Source organism: Gossypium hirsutum, chromosome D11, assembly GCF_007990345.1.
Source record: "Gossypium hirsutum isolate 1008001.06 chromosome D11, Gossypium_hirsutum_v2.1, whole genome shotgun sequence".
Classification (NCBI taxonomy): Eukaryota; Viridiplantae; Streptophyta; class Magnoliopsida; order Malvales; family Malvaceae; genus Gossypium; species Gossypium hirsutum.
The window spans coordinates 57,156,752-57,174,251 of record NC_053447.1 but is presented as its reverse complement, the minus strand read 5'-3'; the positions used below and the strand labels follow the sequence as shown (position 1 = coordinate 57,174,251).

General features: G+C 31.7%; 2 protein-coding genes across 5 annotated transcripts; both read left to right on the top strand.

The window, feature by feature from the left end:
• Positions 1 to 24: 24 nt before the first annotated feature.
• LOC107926818 (casein kinase 1-like protein 7) lies at positions 25 to 6,041 on the top strand. The gene is made up of 14 exons (XM_016857745.2): positions 25 to 534; positions 633 to 673; positions 1,422 to 1,491; positions 1,612 to 1,760; positions 1,848 to 1,943; positions 2,663 to 2,733; positions 3,148 to 3,209; positions 3,310 to 3,373; positions 3,475 to 3,559; positions 3,707 to 3,833; positions 4,456 to 4,529; positions 4,607 to 4,670; positions 4,984 to 5,114; positions 5,331 to 6,041. Exons 1-14 carry the CDS (start codon positions 459 to 461, stop codon positions 5,613 to 5,615), a joined length of 1,395 nt encoding a protein of 464 aa, XP_016713234.1. The 5' UTR covers positions 25 to 458; the 3' UTR covers positions 5,616 to 6,041.
• Positions 6,042 to 6,583: 542 nt separating this feature from the next.
• On the top strand, positions 6,584 to 17,009 carry LOC107926829 (uncharacterized). 4 transcript variants are annotated; one of them, XM_041104559.1, is made up of 5 exons: positions 6,584 to 6,598; positions 6,764 to 6,891; positions 11,815 to 11,881; positions 15,108 to 15,230; positions 16,778 to 17,009. In XM_041104559.1, exons 4-5 carry the CDS (start codon positions 15,108 to 15,110, stop codon positions 16,832 to 16,834), a joined length of 180 nt encoding a protein of 59 aa, XP_040960493.1. In that variant the 5' UTR covers positions 6,584 to 6,598; positions 6,764 to 6,891; positions 11,815 to 11,881; the 3' UTR covers positions 16,835 to 17,009. The 4 variants fall into 4 exon arrangements, with proteins under 4 accessions (XP_040960493.1, XP_016713252.1, XP_040960492.1 ...); XM_016857763.2 differs by lacking the exon at positions 6,584 to 6,598 and adding an exon at positions 11,184 to 11,231; XM_041104558.1 differs by lacking the exon at positions 6,584 to 6,598 and adding an exon at positions 11,184 to 11,231 and having other exon boundaries at positions 11,768 to 11,881.
• Positions 17,010 to 17,500: the final 491 nt, after the last annotated feature.

Genomic DNA, 17,500 nt, shown 5'->3' with positions numbered 1-17,500 from the left:
ACTAACCGCGCACAAAGCAGAGGGAAATTATGTACCAAAAAAAATCACTCAAAACACAAGGAAAAAAAAAGGTAAAAAAGGAAGAAAAAATAAATTTCCTTTGAGTTAAGGGGAAAAAAAATTTATTTCTTAAAAAAAACCAAAAAAATTCAGAGAAACAGAGAAAATTCCCTTTTTCTTCCTCTTCTTCTTGTTCGTCTGAATCCTTGTCTTGCTTTTCTCCTTTTTTGCGCCTTGGTTTCCTCTCTTCATTTGATAATCTTCTTGTTTTGATTCCTTTTTATTGATTTTTTCCCCACGGAAACTGTTCACTTTTTTTTTCCAGCAATGTGGTTCATTGGCCCAATAATTTCCGCTTTTTATTTCTCTTATTTCGAGCAGATTTTGTTATGAAAGATTCTAAAAAAATTATTTCAGTTTTTTTATTAATTTTTTCTGAATAATCAAGCAAATTGATAATGGATCGTGTTGTCGGTGGAAAATTCAAAGTGGGCCGGAAGATCGGAGCTGGATCTTTCGGCGAGCTTTTCCTCGGTAAATCTGTTTCTCTTTTCCTTTCTTTTTTACTTTTTTTTTTTACCTTTACATTGAAGTAATAATTAATCTGATTTACTGGAAATTTGTTTTGGTAGGGGTCAATGTACAGACAGGGGAAGAAGTTGCTATTAAGATGGTCTGAGCCTTGTGTTTTTGGAATTGAATTTTAATAAATATATTCTTTGTTAGTATTTTACTGATTTTAGATATTGATATATGATCACCTGGATATAAGAAATTTCTAGGGATTAGTTTTACAATTCCAGTCTAGCTTCTTTTATTTGCATTACCAATGCAATCAGTTGGATTTTTAATATTCTATGTGTGGAAATGAGTTTGTATAACTTATCATCACATTATGAGAATGCGGACTAATTTAGCTATGAATATATAGTAAGTGTGATCTTAAGAGATTTATTGGATCAGAACGTGCTTTTCAGAATGATTAACTTTTCTGTTGGTTGCTAGATTGGATCGAGTGGATGCTAAAATATTGAGTTGTAGACTCGTGATGCGTTGGAAAATGCTAATGAAAAACATAGATTTGGATTAAAAGATGTACTGAATTTTGGAATAGGGCTTTTTTTGGGCATTTTCAAGTTTTTTGATTGCTGAAAAGTGTGTAAACATTATGTCTGTCATTTATTTATTTATTTATTTATTTTGACCAAATATCTCTGTCTAAAGCTCGAGGTGCTATACATAGGCTGAAATTTTCAGAAATGTAACTAGACTGAGAGTTGTTGCTTAGATGTTGCAACAGTGAATGCATAATGAAAAGTACCATTTTCTTCCTGAAAAGTTAAAAAGTGAATTCGGTATGTGTCTACAGATTCCTACCTTAATCTCATTGGATTTTAATCATCTTTCGCCTAAATTTTTAGGAACCTGTGAAGACCAAGCACCCTCAGCTTCACTATGAGTCAAAGTTGTACATACTTCTTCAAGGCGGAAGTAAGATTTTGTCATTTCCTATGCTGATTATAAACAAGTATAGTGAGAAAAAATGAACTCGATGTGAAAAAAAAATTAGCTAAAGTTCATTGTTCTTTTTCTTAATTGTTTTTTATGAAGCTGGAATTCCCTACCTCAAATGGTTTGGAGTTGAAGGGGAGCACAATATTATGGTTATCGAGCTTCTAGGGCCAAGCCTCGAGGACTTGTTCAACTACTGCAATAGAAAGCTCTCTTTGAAGACAGTTTTAATGCTGGCAGATCAGTTAGTATGTTTACCTGTCTTACTGGAGAAATTGTTTTTCTGCCTATTTAGCGTCAAGTGTGATGAGTTATCCTATTTCTGTTACCTTCAGATTAACAGAGTTGAATATATGCACTCAAGGGGATTTCTTCACCGTGATATAAAACCTGACAACTTTCTGATGGGTTTGGGACGAAAAGCAAATCAGGTACTTCAGCTAAATGCTTTCTCTTTCTAGTTAGATGGTGGAGTGCACTCATTTGAAATTTTATCGTACTTCATGGTTGGTGGAATAGAGAATAGTGGAAATTAGGATTATATAATGCAGTTGTGCCTTCAAAGAGAAAATTATTGTGTTTAAAAATTTTTACACTCATAATTTTAGCAGTTAATAGCTTCAGATTACTATAAGAGATTTTAAAAAAAGAAAATTATTGTGTTTTCAAAGTAAACTAATCATTTTTTGCGTACACTGTGAGCGTCAATAGTTCTATATCCGATACCATGGTTAACTGAGAAGTTGTCTGCAAGATCTTGTATTCTGGATGCATTGGTGTGATTTTCTTTTTTGAAGCTTTCACATAAGCATTTTTGCATCTGAAATATGGTGCACTTATTTGGTTTAACGAGGAGTTAATTTAAGGTATTGAAATAACTTGTACGATAGTAAAATTTTATCATGATGTCCTCTTTAAAGTTTTAAAGTTGCCTTTCTTTATCTTGAGTTTTATTAAATATCATACATCTCGATGCCATAGGACAGTTTCTGATTTTATATTGAAGTGTTTTTCAATTTCTCTTGCCTGTACCAATAGTTGATAACTTGTATATTCCCAAAACTTATTACAGCTGTATTTACTTGTTATACTGAGGGCCATTACTAAATGTCTTGACTTGCTGCTAATCATTGCATCAATTTTGTAACAGGTGTATATCATTGATTATGGCCTTGCTAAAAAGTATAGGGATCTTCAAACTCATAAACACATACCATATAGGTATGCATTTACCGTTTGTTTCTCATCCATAATAGTGTTACAATGAGTCTTGTTTCCTGTTGTTCCATTTATCTAGTTTGTTTATTAGCTGTTTGTAACATGTTTTCTATCTGAAAGGTAGATATTTTTAAACTAGATGCTAATGAGTGGTGACTCTTCTCGAAAACGATAGCATCTAGCTAAACAAGCAAGAGAAGGCAGTTCACTAGGGTACATTGGAAGTTCTTGAACAGTTGTGTGCTGCTTTTACTTGCATTCTTTTATGTTCAATTGCTTGCATGCTACTTTGAAATGTCCAGAAAGTGATCACATTTTGGCTAGCATCTAGGGTTAGTTTCAATTGTTTATTTGAGTGGTTGTTTATCTATTTATTCTCTGTGTTTGATATATGCTTTGAATTTTCTATTTTCACAGAGAGAACAAGAATCTTACGGGCACAGCTCGATATGCAAGTGTTAACACTCACCTTGGAGTTGGTGGGTAAAGTGCCACATTAGTTATTTTGTTGTTGCCTGCTTATTCATGTTAGACATGATGTAAATTGTGCAATCTAATTGTTTCTCAATTCATGTGCAGAGCAAAGCAGAAGAGATGATTTGGAATCACTTGGTTATGTGCTCATGTATTTCTTACGAGGAAGGTTATAACAGTATAGGCACTATTCTTTTGTGTATCCTAAATTTGATGTGAAAATTATTTATCATTTTGATGTTCTTAAAAATTTTATATTGCTGGAATCAGCCTTCCATGGCAGGGTCTTAAGGCAGGGACAAAAAAACAGAAGTATGATAAAATCAGTGAAAAGAAGATGCTAACTCCTGTTGAGGTATTATAAGTTTCAACTTGTCACTTTATAGTTTAATGCATGGAATTCATATTGAATTCTAAAAAGGTAAGGCTGGTGGGATTACCCTGTCACTATGCTTCCCTCATTCTTGACTAATCACATAAAATATGTGAATCCTTCCTTTAGGTACTTTGCAAGTCATATCCATCAGAATTCATATCATACTTCCATTATTGTCGTTCATTACGCTTTGAAGACAAGCCAGATTATTCATACTTGAAGAAGCTTTTCCGTGACTTATTTATTCGAGAAGGTAAGAACCAAACATTATAGTTTCATGTTCGAAATACTATCATATCTCCAGTTAATACTAGAAGTTAGGAGCTGTTTGTATCTTTTTGTAATGCCCAAAAATATTTGTAACTTGTGAATACCCTAGTCTATGTGCATCTTAACACAACCACTTCCATTCAAATCATGGCCATTTCGAAATATAACATATTGTGCATTTTGGTGGAAGCAACTAGAAGATGGGTTGCTTTCTGGGGAACTGATGACCTACCTTTCTAGTTTCTTCTGGTCATGTGTACAGTCATTTAAATGTATCAGAAACTTTGCACAGATTGGTGGTTACTGTGTCATAATTACTTGTACCCAAATATCAGTAGCTAACTCATACACCTTGAAATTGAGTTAGGCTTTTTGTACACCAACTCCTGTCGAAATGCATTTGAAACTGGTGAACACAGTTATTACAAAATCAATAATGTGTCTGTGGGCTTATTCTGTTGCTAGCTGAAGTTAGTTTTCCTGCTTTCAAGTTGTCTGAAAGCATGATAAGGTGACATTCCTAAATATCATGAGAAAACATCATTTGAGAATATTTCTTTGGAGGCTGGTGGTTGGCAGTTTTTGACCTGAGGTTTTTTTGACAGGATATCAGTTTGACTATGTATATGACTGGACTGTACTCAAGTATCCTCAGCTCACCAGTAGCTCTAAACAACGGGTCAGTGTGTGTCAACCTTGAGCCGTACATCTCTCCTATCTCAGATTATTCTTATTTGCTTTATCATGTCTTTTCAGCCATCAAGTGGAAAAGCTGCTGTAAACACTGGAGCATCTGCTGAAAGAACAAAGAAGCCGTCAGGTGTGCTCTATTCTCTTGAGAGATTGTAGGGAGAGGGATATACAGTTGTGTCGTGTTATTAAAATATTTAGAACTCTAAGGGTGTATTCGGATTTCTTGATTTTCGTAGTTTTCTAGAGTTCCGTCTTCTAGATATGATTCTCAATTGCAATTATCATGCTCGAGGCTTGGGTACTTAACCTTGCTGATCTACAGCTGGGGTGATTCAACATGTTTCTGTGCTTTTACTTTGTGAAAGAAAAAAAGTTCTCCTTTTGTTTTAAGTGAATATTAACCTTTTCCCTCTCTTTGCCTTTGCCCTTTTTGGCTGTAGGACGAGAAACACGGGATAGAGTTTTGGGTGCTGCTGAGGCATTTACCAGGAAAAATGCTTCAGGCAGTGGACATCTCAGTGATCATTCAAAGCAGAAGGTATCAGAGAAGGCATCACCATCAAAGGATACGGTATGCATCAACTGCCATAATTTTTTTTTCTTTTTTGCTCTCAGTTATTGTTTGCTTATCCATTTTCCATCTGGATCTGAACCTATTTCATGGAATATATTCAATACATCTGTCCGTGTCTTCTAGTATGAGGTTTGATATCAAGTTCATAATCATCGGTCTAGAGTTCATCTATTATTCAAAAGTCTGTTCTGAATATCTCTCATGGTTTTCCAGGATAATGATTCTGGAAGGGTGCGAACTTCTTCCAACCGGCCTAGCAGCATGTCCAGGAGGGCTGTTGCCTCAAGCAGCAGGCCAGCCTCTTCTTTAGGGCCCAGTGATAGTCGATCAAGTTGGCTTCTCTCAGGTAGCAGTCGCCTCTCCACAAGCCAGAGAGTCCATTCAGGGTCAGAGCAAAAATCGTCTCTCTCCCGAGCTACAACCTCAAAAGGTGTCCGTGAAGATCAGAATCAGAGCTCTGAGCACCGTTTGAGGTTTATGGAAAAGAGGAAGGGGTGATTGTCCCAATTGGTAAGAGAGAGAGGAAGCACTTCTTTTTGGTATAGTCCTCATATTCCCATCCCAATGGAAACGTATTTCTTGCATGCATGATGGGGTGTCGTCACTGCTAAATTCCATATTTTTTGATGGAAAATGTCATGTTATATATATATATTATGATCTTACTGGTTGTCATGCTATGTTGTTGTAGAGATAATGAAGAGAAAGATACAATGATATTCGATCCAGGCCTTGTTTTTGTTTTTAAAAAATTATGTTCCTACCTATTTGTTAAATATTTATTCATGGCTGGCAATTTCTGTTCCTACTTGTCTTCACCCTATTAGGAGGTAATTAATATGTAATTTCAGTATTTGTAACTCTTTCTTTATTCTTAAGTTGTGGAGATAATAAATGAAATGAACACATCTCCGTTTTTCTTCCTCCATTTTTTCAGGTTATGTTGTGTACAAGTTTGGCTTGTTATATTAAATGAATTGTTCATTCATAAAATATATAATGAGTTTGTCAAGAATAATAAATATAAACGAAGAAACAAAACATAGATTAAAACATGAATCATGATAAATAGTTTTAATGTTTTATAGATGAAGGCTTAAAAGTGTTTTTTTGGTCAAAAGTGAAAATTTTCTGATTTTGTTTTTGGTTAAAAAAAATGTTTTTGAAAAGTATTTTAAAAAGCTCAAAAACATTTTGTTAAGCATTATTTTTATTTCCTCAAAAGTGGAAAGCAATGTTAAATTCACCCGATTCTAAAATTTTGTTTAGTCACATTTAATTGGGATAATGACAAAATTCTTCATGTATTTTAATAAGATTATCAGTGTGGTATCTCTACCTTTTGAAGTACCTGAATTTTAATTTCAGTCTATCAATCTGGTGGCGGCAACATTGACGGCAGTCGGTGGCGGAAACAGTGGCGCCCTGGTTTAGAGGTGCTCAAGGCTGCCCGGCCCGACGACCGTCCGAAATATGAGAAGGTTCGGGTAAAAATATAGGACCGAAATATGAGCTTGGGTAAAAAATGAAGTCCGTTTAGAAAACGGGTCGGGTCTTGGACAAAATTTTTTGACCCGGGCCCGGCCTGAAAATAATATATATTTTTTATTTTTTAAAACATTTCTTCCCCATTTCCCCTCTTCCAGAAATCCCTAGTGCCCGACTGCCCTCCTCCATTTTTTTCTCAACCTCCACCTCCGGCGCCGATCCACCTCAAGTCCGGCACCGATCCACCTCCGGTCCTCCACGGCTCCACCCATTTCCAGAATCAGAGGTTAGTTTTCTTTATTAACAGTGTTAACCCTAGACTATTGAAGATCCATGAATTACCTACGTCCCCGATGCTCGTATACTAAACATTTTCAAATACCGATATAAAGAAGAGAAACATATGAACATCGTCCACTTCAATTAAGAATCTTTTAACACTGTAACAAGAGTGACAGCATTATATTGATCTAGAATCCTAGTTTATTCAGTTAAATATAACCTATAAAGCTTGAAAGATGCCCGAAACCTTCGAAAACCCAAGAAAATGTTCGAAGCCAAAAATGTAAGTCGGCCGCCAGCAGCTGTCTGGTTGATTTGGTTCCCAAGGATGTCGCTCCTAGATCATCAAACCGCCTCCTAGATCTTTGTATTCGAACTTAAGATGCTTCATCTGTTTTTGCTTGTTTATTTCGTTTCTGACCTTTTTGGGGTTTTCAGTTGATGATTTGGGGCTTCCAAAACAAGGAGCTTCTTAGGTTTCTTTTTTCTTTGGTTGTTGGTTAATTTAGGTTTTGGTCTGCAAGTTGTTTGGGTAGAAGAATCATTAGGTTTTTTTAGTTGGGATGGTGGAGTATGACAGTGGTTGACTTTAGGTGTATGATAATAGTTTTGAAGATGGAAATTGAGGGTTGAGGCAGGATTGAATCAGAGGGGAATGGTGCGTGTTGAAGTTGGAACTGAGGGTGATTAATGGTGGAGGAACGACTATGGAGGCAGTGTTATTTTCAACTAATGAACAACTAATGCCTTTTTTGCTGTTACTGTTGTTAGCTTGAAAACAATGCCTTACATAGCTTGAAAACAATGCTTTACATTGATAACATTATTGGTGATATATCTTGTACAGATATTTCCATTTTTTAAAATATTATATAAAATTAAACTATTTCGAAAAATATAGCCACATATTTTATTGGGTTATATGAAGTTAGTTATTTTTATCATATTTCATCCAAAACTATTAAAGTGTAGTAATATGATTTGTTTTTGTTTTGCTTAAAGTTTAAACCAAAGGTTTGGAGGCATAATTAATATTTTTCATTGCTTTACTTTATAAACTTCCTCCTACAAAAGCACCTATTCCTACCCTATTTCTTTTTGCATAAGAAAAGCAAAGGCTCCGTTTCCTTTTTATGAGAAATTGAACCAAAAATTGTAAATTATTATGAATTTCTCTCTCTATGTTTAAAAATACAAATTGTTCAAACTATTTTTTTAAAAAATATGTAATGATGTTTGTATTGAAAGGAATTAAAAAAAACACCGGGTCGGGCTCGGGCTTTGCATTTTTTTTCCGGGCCGGGCTTGGACAAAATCTTAGGTTAGGCTCATATTTCGGGTCAGATCCAAGCCAAGGAATTGGGCTGAAAATTTTTTGGGCCCGGCCCAAACTCGGCCTTGCCCATGAGCACCTCTACGCTGGTTCTAGGAAGAAAAATAGAAAAAATGAAAAGGAGAGAAATGAAAAAAAGAAAGGATTTTACTAACATAAATTTATTTCTTATTATATTTGAAGTTAAGGTATAAATTAAATTTGAAAATTGAATTAATTATGAAAATTTTGTAGAATAGAAATAAAATAATTTTGTTAAAATCATTAGTTATATTAGCTAAAAATATTAATATATTTATATGTATATTGAATATTAATATATAAAAATAAATTAAAAAGTATTTTATTACCTTTGTCTTGCATTGTCTGTATCCTCAATTTATAAAAATATAAAAATCCTTTTGTACGTGTATTACGTGCCTATGCTTCATAGTGTTACATCGATAATTTTATATATATAATTACACGTTTATTTATAATTTTAAGCTTTATTTCAATTATAAATTATTAAACTTATATAGGTTCGTTTTTCTGTCTTTCATTTGGTTTAATTATATGCATAAAATTTTATTTTTTTTAATTATACACAAAATTTTGATTCAATTGTATGTACTTTTAAAGATAAGTATAATTATTTGTATATATATATTAAATAAACGTAAAATGAGATTACATCTAAGTTTTTCCTGAAAATTGTAGACTATAAAAATATAATAAAAAATAAATTTTTTCGTCGTCGAATTTGTGGTCTCGAAACTACTGTTTCGACTAGGCCCAAAATCGGGCTTACATGAACTCCTTAGGTAAGCCTTTTTGTTTGGGTAATTGCCTTGGTGATCTCTTTTTGGGTCAAGTGAGTTGAGAGGACACGAGTGAGGTGAACGATCTATTGGCAACCTCCTATTCTAGGTGAGGCAAAGTTTTTATGTATAACAAGAAGCATTTATGAATTAATGATCAAAGTTAGATTGAGTAGTAAAAAAACATGATACCCTTCTAAATAAGGTTCTGATTTTCAAATATTATGAATTAAAAAAAATAAATTTATTAGAATTTTTTCTCGTTTATGATCTTATTTAGATCAACCTCAAAATAAGTAAAGGGTTAGCGTAATGATAAATCGGTAAAGGAAGTATTTTTGCTTGAAAAAACAAGTTATCTATAGAGTTTATATTTGGCTTAATGCTTAGGTTCGCCTTAGATTTATATTTGTTTTTCTACATTGGTGCCTAAATTTATTTTTTGTCTCACTTTAGTATTTAAATAATTATTTCGTCATTTAATTTAGTTTAATTTTTGTAACGATATTAGAAAACCCGATTAGTACGTGACACCAATTAAAATGTGTCATGTGACAATCCAATTATTTAGAAGACCAACGTAGCATTCATGTTTTATTTAAATTAAAATGTAAAAATTAAAAATATAAAAAAAATAAAAATTTTAGAAAATGCACCGTCAACTATGACCAATGTCGACATTTTATTGATCAGTGTTATTTATAAAATTTTATGTTTTTATAAAATTATATATTTGAAATTATTTTTAAAAAGCTACTACAATTTTTCTAGAACTTATATTTTTGGAGTTTTTTTTTCAATTTCTAAGTTAAACTTTTTCAAAATTTTAATTCCTACTATTCATATCGCGCTGAGTTAAAAATTTTCAATTTTTGTTAAAAATTTTAAATATTGTTTTGAATTTTTAGAATCTTTTATATATTCCGGTTGTTTTGCAAAAAAAAATATTTTTAAAATTTTATTGTAATTTTTCTAAAATATATATTTAATTTTTTTACATTTATAATTTTCAAATTTTAGCTAAGTTTGTCTTTTAATATTTTTTTAATCTTTTATATATTATTTTGAAATTTTAGAATTTACATTTTTAATTTTTTAGTTTTTTTAATTTAATTTTCTTTTGAGTTATTTATATGTTATATATAAATTTTAATTTTCTAATTAATATAATTTACGTAATATAAAAAATAAAAGAAGACGACGTGACATGTTCCAATAGTAGATATGTTAGTTTTTTTTTTAATATCGTGGATTAAAATGTGTAATGGAATAAAATATTTTAAAAAAATGTTTAAATGATCAAAATGAGAAATTTGGTATGGTTGAAGGGAAAATCAAGCTTTAAGCTTTTATTTTTTTCTTAAAAAAAATTGTTTATATTTTTATATGGGTTAAATGTAGTTTACCTTCTAAACTCTTCTAAATTTGTTAAGAAGTACTTAGTTGGTACCTAATTTTTTTTGTCCTTAGTTGATATTTTAACTTGTATTCCGTTCACATACATTGTCTCAATTTGTTAACAATGTTAATTTTTGTAAGGGTTGAACTTATCCACAAATTTATATTTATTAAATTAATTTGTATTTTTAAAATATTTTTAATTTTTTAATTTATATATCCTACGTATCATACTGAAAGGTTGCCATCAGGGGCGGAGCCAAGGGAGCTGGCAGGGGCCCCGGGCACCCTTAAAGTGAAAAGTTTCACCTTTAATCCTTTTATAATTTTAAAAATTTTAAAATTGTATGTGGTAAAATTACACTTTAACCCCCAAGAATGAGAAAAAAATGATTTAGCTCTCTAAAAGTTATAAAGATATAGACTATTAAAATGGTGAAATTTCACTTTTGCTATCATAAAAATATACAATTTTATTTTGGCCCCTTTAAAAAATTTTCAAGCTCTGCCCTTGGTTGCCATGTGTTACTATGGAATTGATCGCCAGTCACGTTAGCACAAATTAATAGTGTTAATGCGGAAGTATCAATTTTAATAATAAAATAAAAATTTAACTACCAACTAAATAAAAGAAATTCAAGTATCAATTAGATAATTTTGAACAAGTTCGGGACAAACAGCATATTAATCCTTTTTATATCATGTAACGGGGAATGAGCTTTCCTTGGCCCAATTTAAAATCCCCTACAAACCCTTTTTTTTTAGGTTTCGCACAACAAATTCTCGACTCATCGATTTCAGTTCAGCTGCTCCGTAAGCAATTTCTCTCTTACCCCGTTGTCACTTGGTCTTTTTTTCTCTCTTAGATCATTTAATCCAAGATATGGGCATTTTTTTTTGCGACATAATTTTTTTTGTCTATTTATAATTTAATCTGATAAATTGTGTAATCTCGGTTTAATACTTGCGGGACTTCACTATGTAGGATTAGTGAAATGAAAGCAAAAAGTAGAAATGAAATGGAAATAAAACCTGGGTTTTAGTTTAAAATGCTTAGAAATGAAGTTTCCGTGGTTATCTAGAACGTTTTTAGCTTTAACTTTTACATGGTTAAGTCCTTTAGGTTTCCATACCCTGGAGGTTTGATTTGTTTGAGGACATTATTAGATACCTTTGTATGAAGATTATGTGATTTTTTAAGTTCTATGAATGCATGGTTATATTGTTTTAATTTGACCATAACCTCCTTGCTTTGAGAAAATTTGCTATGGTGGTAATGTGAGATTTTTGGTTCTATACCCTTTGGTTACCTGATTGTCTTTGGTATGCTGATTGTTGGTATTATATAGTCAACTACTATGGCAACCAGAATGTCTGTTAGATACGTTTCTTGTAGGTTCTCGAGTGGGAGTGGGAAGATACTCAGTGAGGGAGAAAAGGCTGCTGAAAATATTTACATCCAGGTATTCATTCTTTTCTGCCTGTTTTCTTCATTTACCATTTGCTTATAAATACCGTTGTTTTGGTGCGAGCTCAGAGTTCGGAGGTTGTGTTAACATTATGATTAATCATTTTTGTTTAAACTACTTTCATTTTGTTTATTTCCTATAGATTTTATTATCTTTCCTAGTTCCTACTAGATTGTTTTTAGGCCAGTGAAGTGTCAATTGTTTATTCCCTAACAGTATTTTAGTCAACTTGGGATTTTCATTAAGTTGATGATGGTCATAATATTCTCTAGGAGATAGGTACGGTGAGGTTCAAAGGTCTTGAAATGGGGTCGTCCATTTTTGGCCAAGCAGTGAGAAGAGATATCTAAGGTCTTCACTCTTTCACCAATGTCTAAGGTCTAAGGAGTTGTAAGAACTGACTTATTTCTGTTTTCAAGTTACTAACAAATCTGCTAAGGGCAATCCCACTAACAAATATACCTTTTTCATGATAAATTACCATTTTGCCCCTTTTGACTCAATGCATAATTTCTTCACAATAATAGACACTTTTCATATCCAAATCTCATAGTTCACATTTACCCTTAATAATACTCATTACATGGTAAAAATTGCATTTTTACCTCTTCTCAAAAAAATAAAAATTTTACGATTTAGTCCATATATTTTCTAATCTTTCCAATTTGGTCCCAAAAGTGTTTTTCATCACTCCAAAAAAATATTCCAGATTATTCTTATACTAATTAATCATTAATAACTCGTATTCCTCATTTTGGTCAAATTTTCACTTTAGTCTTCAAACTATTCAGAATTTTCAATTTGATCCTTTTGCCTCATTTCCATATCCAAAATACTTTTCATTGATTTGTATCTCCATTAAAAAATTTCCTCTCATAAAATTCTCTATCTTGCTCATGTTTCAATTTTTTTCTTGTAAATCCACTATTTTAGATACCAAAATAATGTCATGTGCTTTATAAAAAAATTTTAGGGTGTTACACTGCCCATTTCCCCTCTTTTTTTGCGGAAGACATTATTTAGCGTCTTATCTCAATTTGGGTCTAGAGTTTGGATATTTAGGTCATGTATTTAGCGTCTTATCTCAATTTGGATATTTCTCAAGACATAAGGTGAACGCTAGAAAAACTCAAATATTATTCTGGACTAATACAAAGAAGCCAATGCCAAACACAATTAGTTCTTGACTTAGATTTTAAAGTGTGGATGAAGAAGGCAATTATTTAGGAATTCCTTTGCTACATAAACGACTTAATAAAAATACTTATAAATTTTCTTGTTGATAAAATTCATAAATAGTTAAATGGATGAGATTAGACCAGTTCATGGGTCAGACCATCTGCCCAGGCCCGAAGGCCCGCCTGAAATATGGGATGGTTTGGACAAAAAATGAAATTCAAAAAATGGGCTTGGGTTAGATTTAAGACCTGTTTTCTATTTAGGTCTAGAGTTTAGGGCCTAAACCCTAGTCAATTATTTGCATAACTAGTTAATTAAGGAAGTTGTGAAAATTTTGTTTTGCATACCTTGTGGAATCAATAGTTTCCAAGTATTTGAAACAAGCTCGATATTCGACTTGAGTTCGATCAAACATCTATTTTAAACTCGAGCTCGACTCAATAATTAAACTTAAGGTTAATATATATTAAGGGAAATAATGTAATTTAATATTATAAAAATATTAAAAGCTCGATAAGGCTCACGAGCCGTTTGAGTTAAGTATTACTAAGATCAAATTCTGCTCGATAATTTCTGAATCGAGTTCAAATATTTTGAGTCGGAAACTCGAATGGCTTGTGAGTACCAATTTCTCATTTACACCCCTACTATGAATAGTCTTTGATAAAAAGATAAATCAAAGTCATATTTGATTATTTTATCATTTTTTAAAAATTAAATAAAATTTTCAGCCACTAGCGTGTTGTAATCTAGTTATATTAAAATTATTGAACTTTTATTAAATTTTCTAATAGTTATCTAAATAAAATAATGTGAAGCTTTTAGACACCGGGAGACACGCATTATATTTATTTATATATTTAACTTTATTTTTACTACATTTTACAATATATTTATCATATCTTAACCTCGTTTGTGCAGTTTGAAATTCCTGATAGGAAAAAAAAGTTGAAAAAATATAATAAAATTTAAAAAAAGTTAGTTTGTAGTTTCAACACTAGACAATAGTCTTTTTCGCTAGAGTTAATGTCTATATACATTTTCCCTACATTTAATGTCTTAATGTACTTCCCCTGCATTTAATATCTAAAACTATAACTTCTTTTTTATTTAATCTAGTGAGTGTCGAGTCACACATTAGTGACACCAATTAGAATAATATCTTTTTCACTTGTTTTGTCATGTCAGACTTTTTTTTAACGTGTCAGGTGATACTGAAAGTTATTTTAACTGTTTCAAACTTATTTTTGTAATTAATTAAGTTTTTAATATTATTTTTATAAAAAAAAACCTTTACTATAAGATAAATTTTCATAAAATAATGTATGAAAAGAGTAATTCTAAAATTTACTTTAAAAATTCCCAACTCATTGTATTAGAAAAAAAAATCCCGACTCACTCTCCTCTCCGTCTCACGCATCCCCGGCGGCAAAGAAGCTTCTCGCTTCGCCAGCTTGTCTCCCTCAATCTGATACGGGCTTAATTCTTCAACTTTTAAGTTTTTATTAAAATTAGCTAACTGTTAGGTCTTGGGTTTGTATTGGATTATACTTTATATTGGGTAGTAATGCATTGCAACATGGAGGCCCATAGGATTTATGGAACAATAATAGATGTAAATCTATACTGTGATTTTGGCACGTATCACAATCCTTCTCTTACCTTCTGAAATACCAGGAAATTGAATAAGGTAATTTTTTTTGAAACCCTAAATTGAGTCGTGAGATTTTCAGTTATCTTCTCTTTGCATTGCATCACTCTGCTATATCTCATTTTTCTGTTTTCGATCCTACTGCTAGTTATTGTCTCTCTGTTTACTTTGTTGAGTTTAAAACCTATCGGTTTAGCGGAACTAGCAAACTGTTTTCGCCGCTATTTTTACCAAATTGAAAAAAATTGCTTAAGTTTAAAGTAACTCTTTCATATTTAGTGTAAAGTTATTTTAAAATATTTAAATTGTTGTTTAAATTTATCGATCTATTTTGGAAATTGATCAATCTTGTCACTGTTAATAATTAAATCATTTTACTTTATGGTTCAGATGCCTCATAGAACACGTCCTATGACAGCTCTGTTAGTGTTCACTGGCCTCAATGCTGTGCTGGTCTCCACCATTACTCCTGTCTATGATTTTGTTTGCTTCCTTCCTTTCTGGGAGAGACGGGTTTGTTTCATATTGCTCTTTCCTTTGCTTGCTTTCTTGGCCCTGACTTTATATATGTGACATTGTGATATTTAATTGGGTGGTCATTGTTCTATAGTATCATTTGTTGTTACCAGAGGATTTTGGTTGGTTCCTTTGCCCTATGATGAGTTTGCTTGCTATTATTAATCTTAAAAGTTAGTTCTTGTGACTGTTAGGTCAATCTTGATGAGATAGAAACAATTTAGGATTGTTCAATGTTTACTATCAATCTAAACTCATTTTCTTCACTGGTTCTTGTGTGTTATAGGACAGTAAAACTGTAATTTATTGGTTTAGTCAATTTGGGGTGGTGTTAATTTGCTGGATTTTGGATTTGGTTTTGGTTTTAAGTGCATATATGTATGCCCTATACATCCAATTCTGCTGACATAACTTACTCAAAACAGTATATTTAAACTAATATTTGAAGGGCTATACTTACTCATTAGATAACTAGTAGTTTATTTGCCACTAAGATTAAGCTTGGTTATGGTAAGAGCAAAAACGAACCAAGACAAGTAAAATACGTGCTTTCATGGTATAGAATTGCAGGTACAGAATAAAATCAGTAGTAGGATGCGTTTGAATATAAAAATAGCTGTGGCAATTAGGTGAGTTATAGTAAGAAGTAAAAATGATTACTAAGGCATATATTTTCAAATGAATCAAACTTTAATATGGTTTAATTATATGCATAAAACTGTGGTTTTTTTTTAATTATACACAAAATTTTGATTCAATTGTATGTATTTTTAAAGATAAATATAATTATTTGTATATATATATTAAATAAACGTAAAATGAGATTACATCTAAGAAGCACGAAAATGTTGGAAAGCCTCTTATACTGGTGCCGTACCGGTGTCCGACACGCTAGAATACGTACAGGAAATGTTGGGTTGAAGGTGGCTGAAAGCATGATAATGATTGTAACAATCTCTATTCGAAACCTCGATTTTCAAAATTTAATCTTGTGCATGTTATTAGGATGTTGAGAGGGACATGGTGACCATTTTTTAATTATTCCGACATCATTGATGGCAGTCGGTGGCGGCAACAGTGGCGCGCTGGTTCTAGGTTGAGGGGAAGAAAAATAGATGAAGATAATTAGGGAAAAAAAAATGAGAGAAATGAAAAAAGAAAGGATTTTACTAACTTAAAATTATTTCTCACTATATTTGAAGTTAAGGTATAAATTAAATTTGAAAATTGAATAAATTATGAAATTTTGTAGAGTAGAAATAAAATAATTTTGTTAATTATTAATTATATTAGCTAAAAATATTAATATGTTTAGATGTATATTGAATATTAATATATAAAAATAAATAAATAAAAAGTATTTTGTTGCCGTTGTCTTGTATTGTCTGTATCCTCAATTTATAAAAGTGTTACATCGATAATTTAATGTATATAATTGTACGTTTATTTGTAATTTTAAGATTTATTTCAATTATAAATTATTAAACTTATATACGGTTCATTTTTCTGTCTTTCATTTGGTTCTTTTATTTGGTTTGTTTCAGCGAGAACGGCGTCGTCTAGAACGGGAAACTTCATCAAATAAATTTCAATCGTCCTGAAGTATATTTGAGATTATTCTCCCTTTGAAACTAGATTTGTACCAGTGGATGGTTGCCATTGTAAGTGTTGCCGCCACCGAGTCCCACTAATATTTTGGAAGTTCACTTCTTTTTCAGAGGAATCTGTAAGCATAACAATGTTTTGAGATAAGGATAGAAATTATCATCTAGAAAATCTGCTAATCCTGCATTTAATTGTAAAATGTTGTACAAAGTAAAATAAAAGAAAATCAAATTAAATTAAATTCTAAAAAGAAAATGCAAATGAAAGCTTACGTGAAAGGATTGGAAGCTAAGGTGAGCCAAATAGATTTCAATGTTGCTTGTTTCTGCAAAAAAAAACAAAGCATAAACAAAAAAAATGAGATTAAATGAAGAAACTAAAATTGTATCCTGAGAAGATAAATAAAACAGCTTTGTAGACCTTTTTGAGAAGATAAATACATGCAAAATGATCCAAAACCAAAGCCTCCAGCATTTATCCAGGTAATTGTATCTAAAATTGTTGCATGATTACCTGAATTGTTGCCTATTTATAGGCCAAATAAAACAGCTTTGCAGACCAGTTTCCTACGAAGATAAATACATGCAAAATGATCCAAGAATTGGAGAGTTTGTGCAACCAGGGGACTATTTGGCTGCTTTTATGATGTGGATTTCTGGTAT

What these genes read in the sequence shown, in the direction of transcription:
- LOC107926829 (XM_016857760.2), top strand. Translation starts at nt 11,777, where the DNA reads ATGGCAACCAGAATGTCTGTTAGATACGTTTCTTGTAGGTTCTCGAGT. An exon ending in CTGAAAATATTTACATCCAG is followed by an intron (nt 11,882 to 15,107) that starts GTATTCATTCTT and finishes TTTATGGTTCAG; the next exon opens with ATGCCTCATAGAACACGTCC.
- LOC107926818 (XM_016857745.2), top strand. Translation starts at nt 459, where the DNA reads ATGGATCGTGTTGTCGGTGGAAAATTCAAAGTGGGCCGGAAGATCGGA. An exon ending in CATACTTCTTCAAGGCGGAA is followed by an intron (nt 1,492 to 1,611) that starts GTAAGATTTTGT and finishes TTTTTTATGAAG; the next exon opens with CTGGAATTCCCTACCTCAAA. An exon ending in CCAGTAGCTCTAAACAACGG is followed by an intron (nt 4,530 to 4,606) that starts GTCAGTGTGTGT and finishes ATGTCTTTTCAG; the next exon opens with CCATCAAGTGGAAAAGCTGC.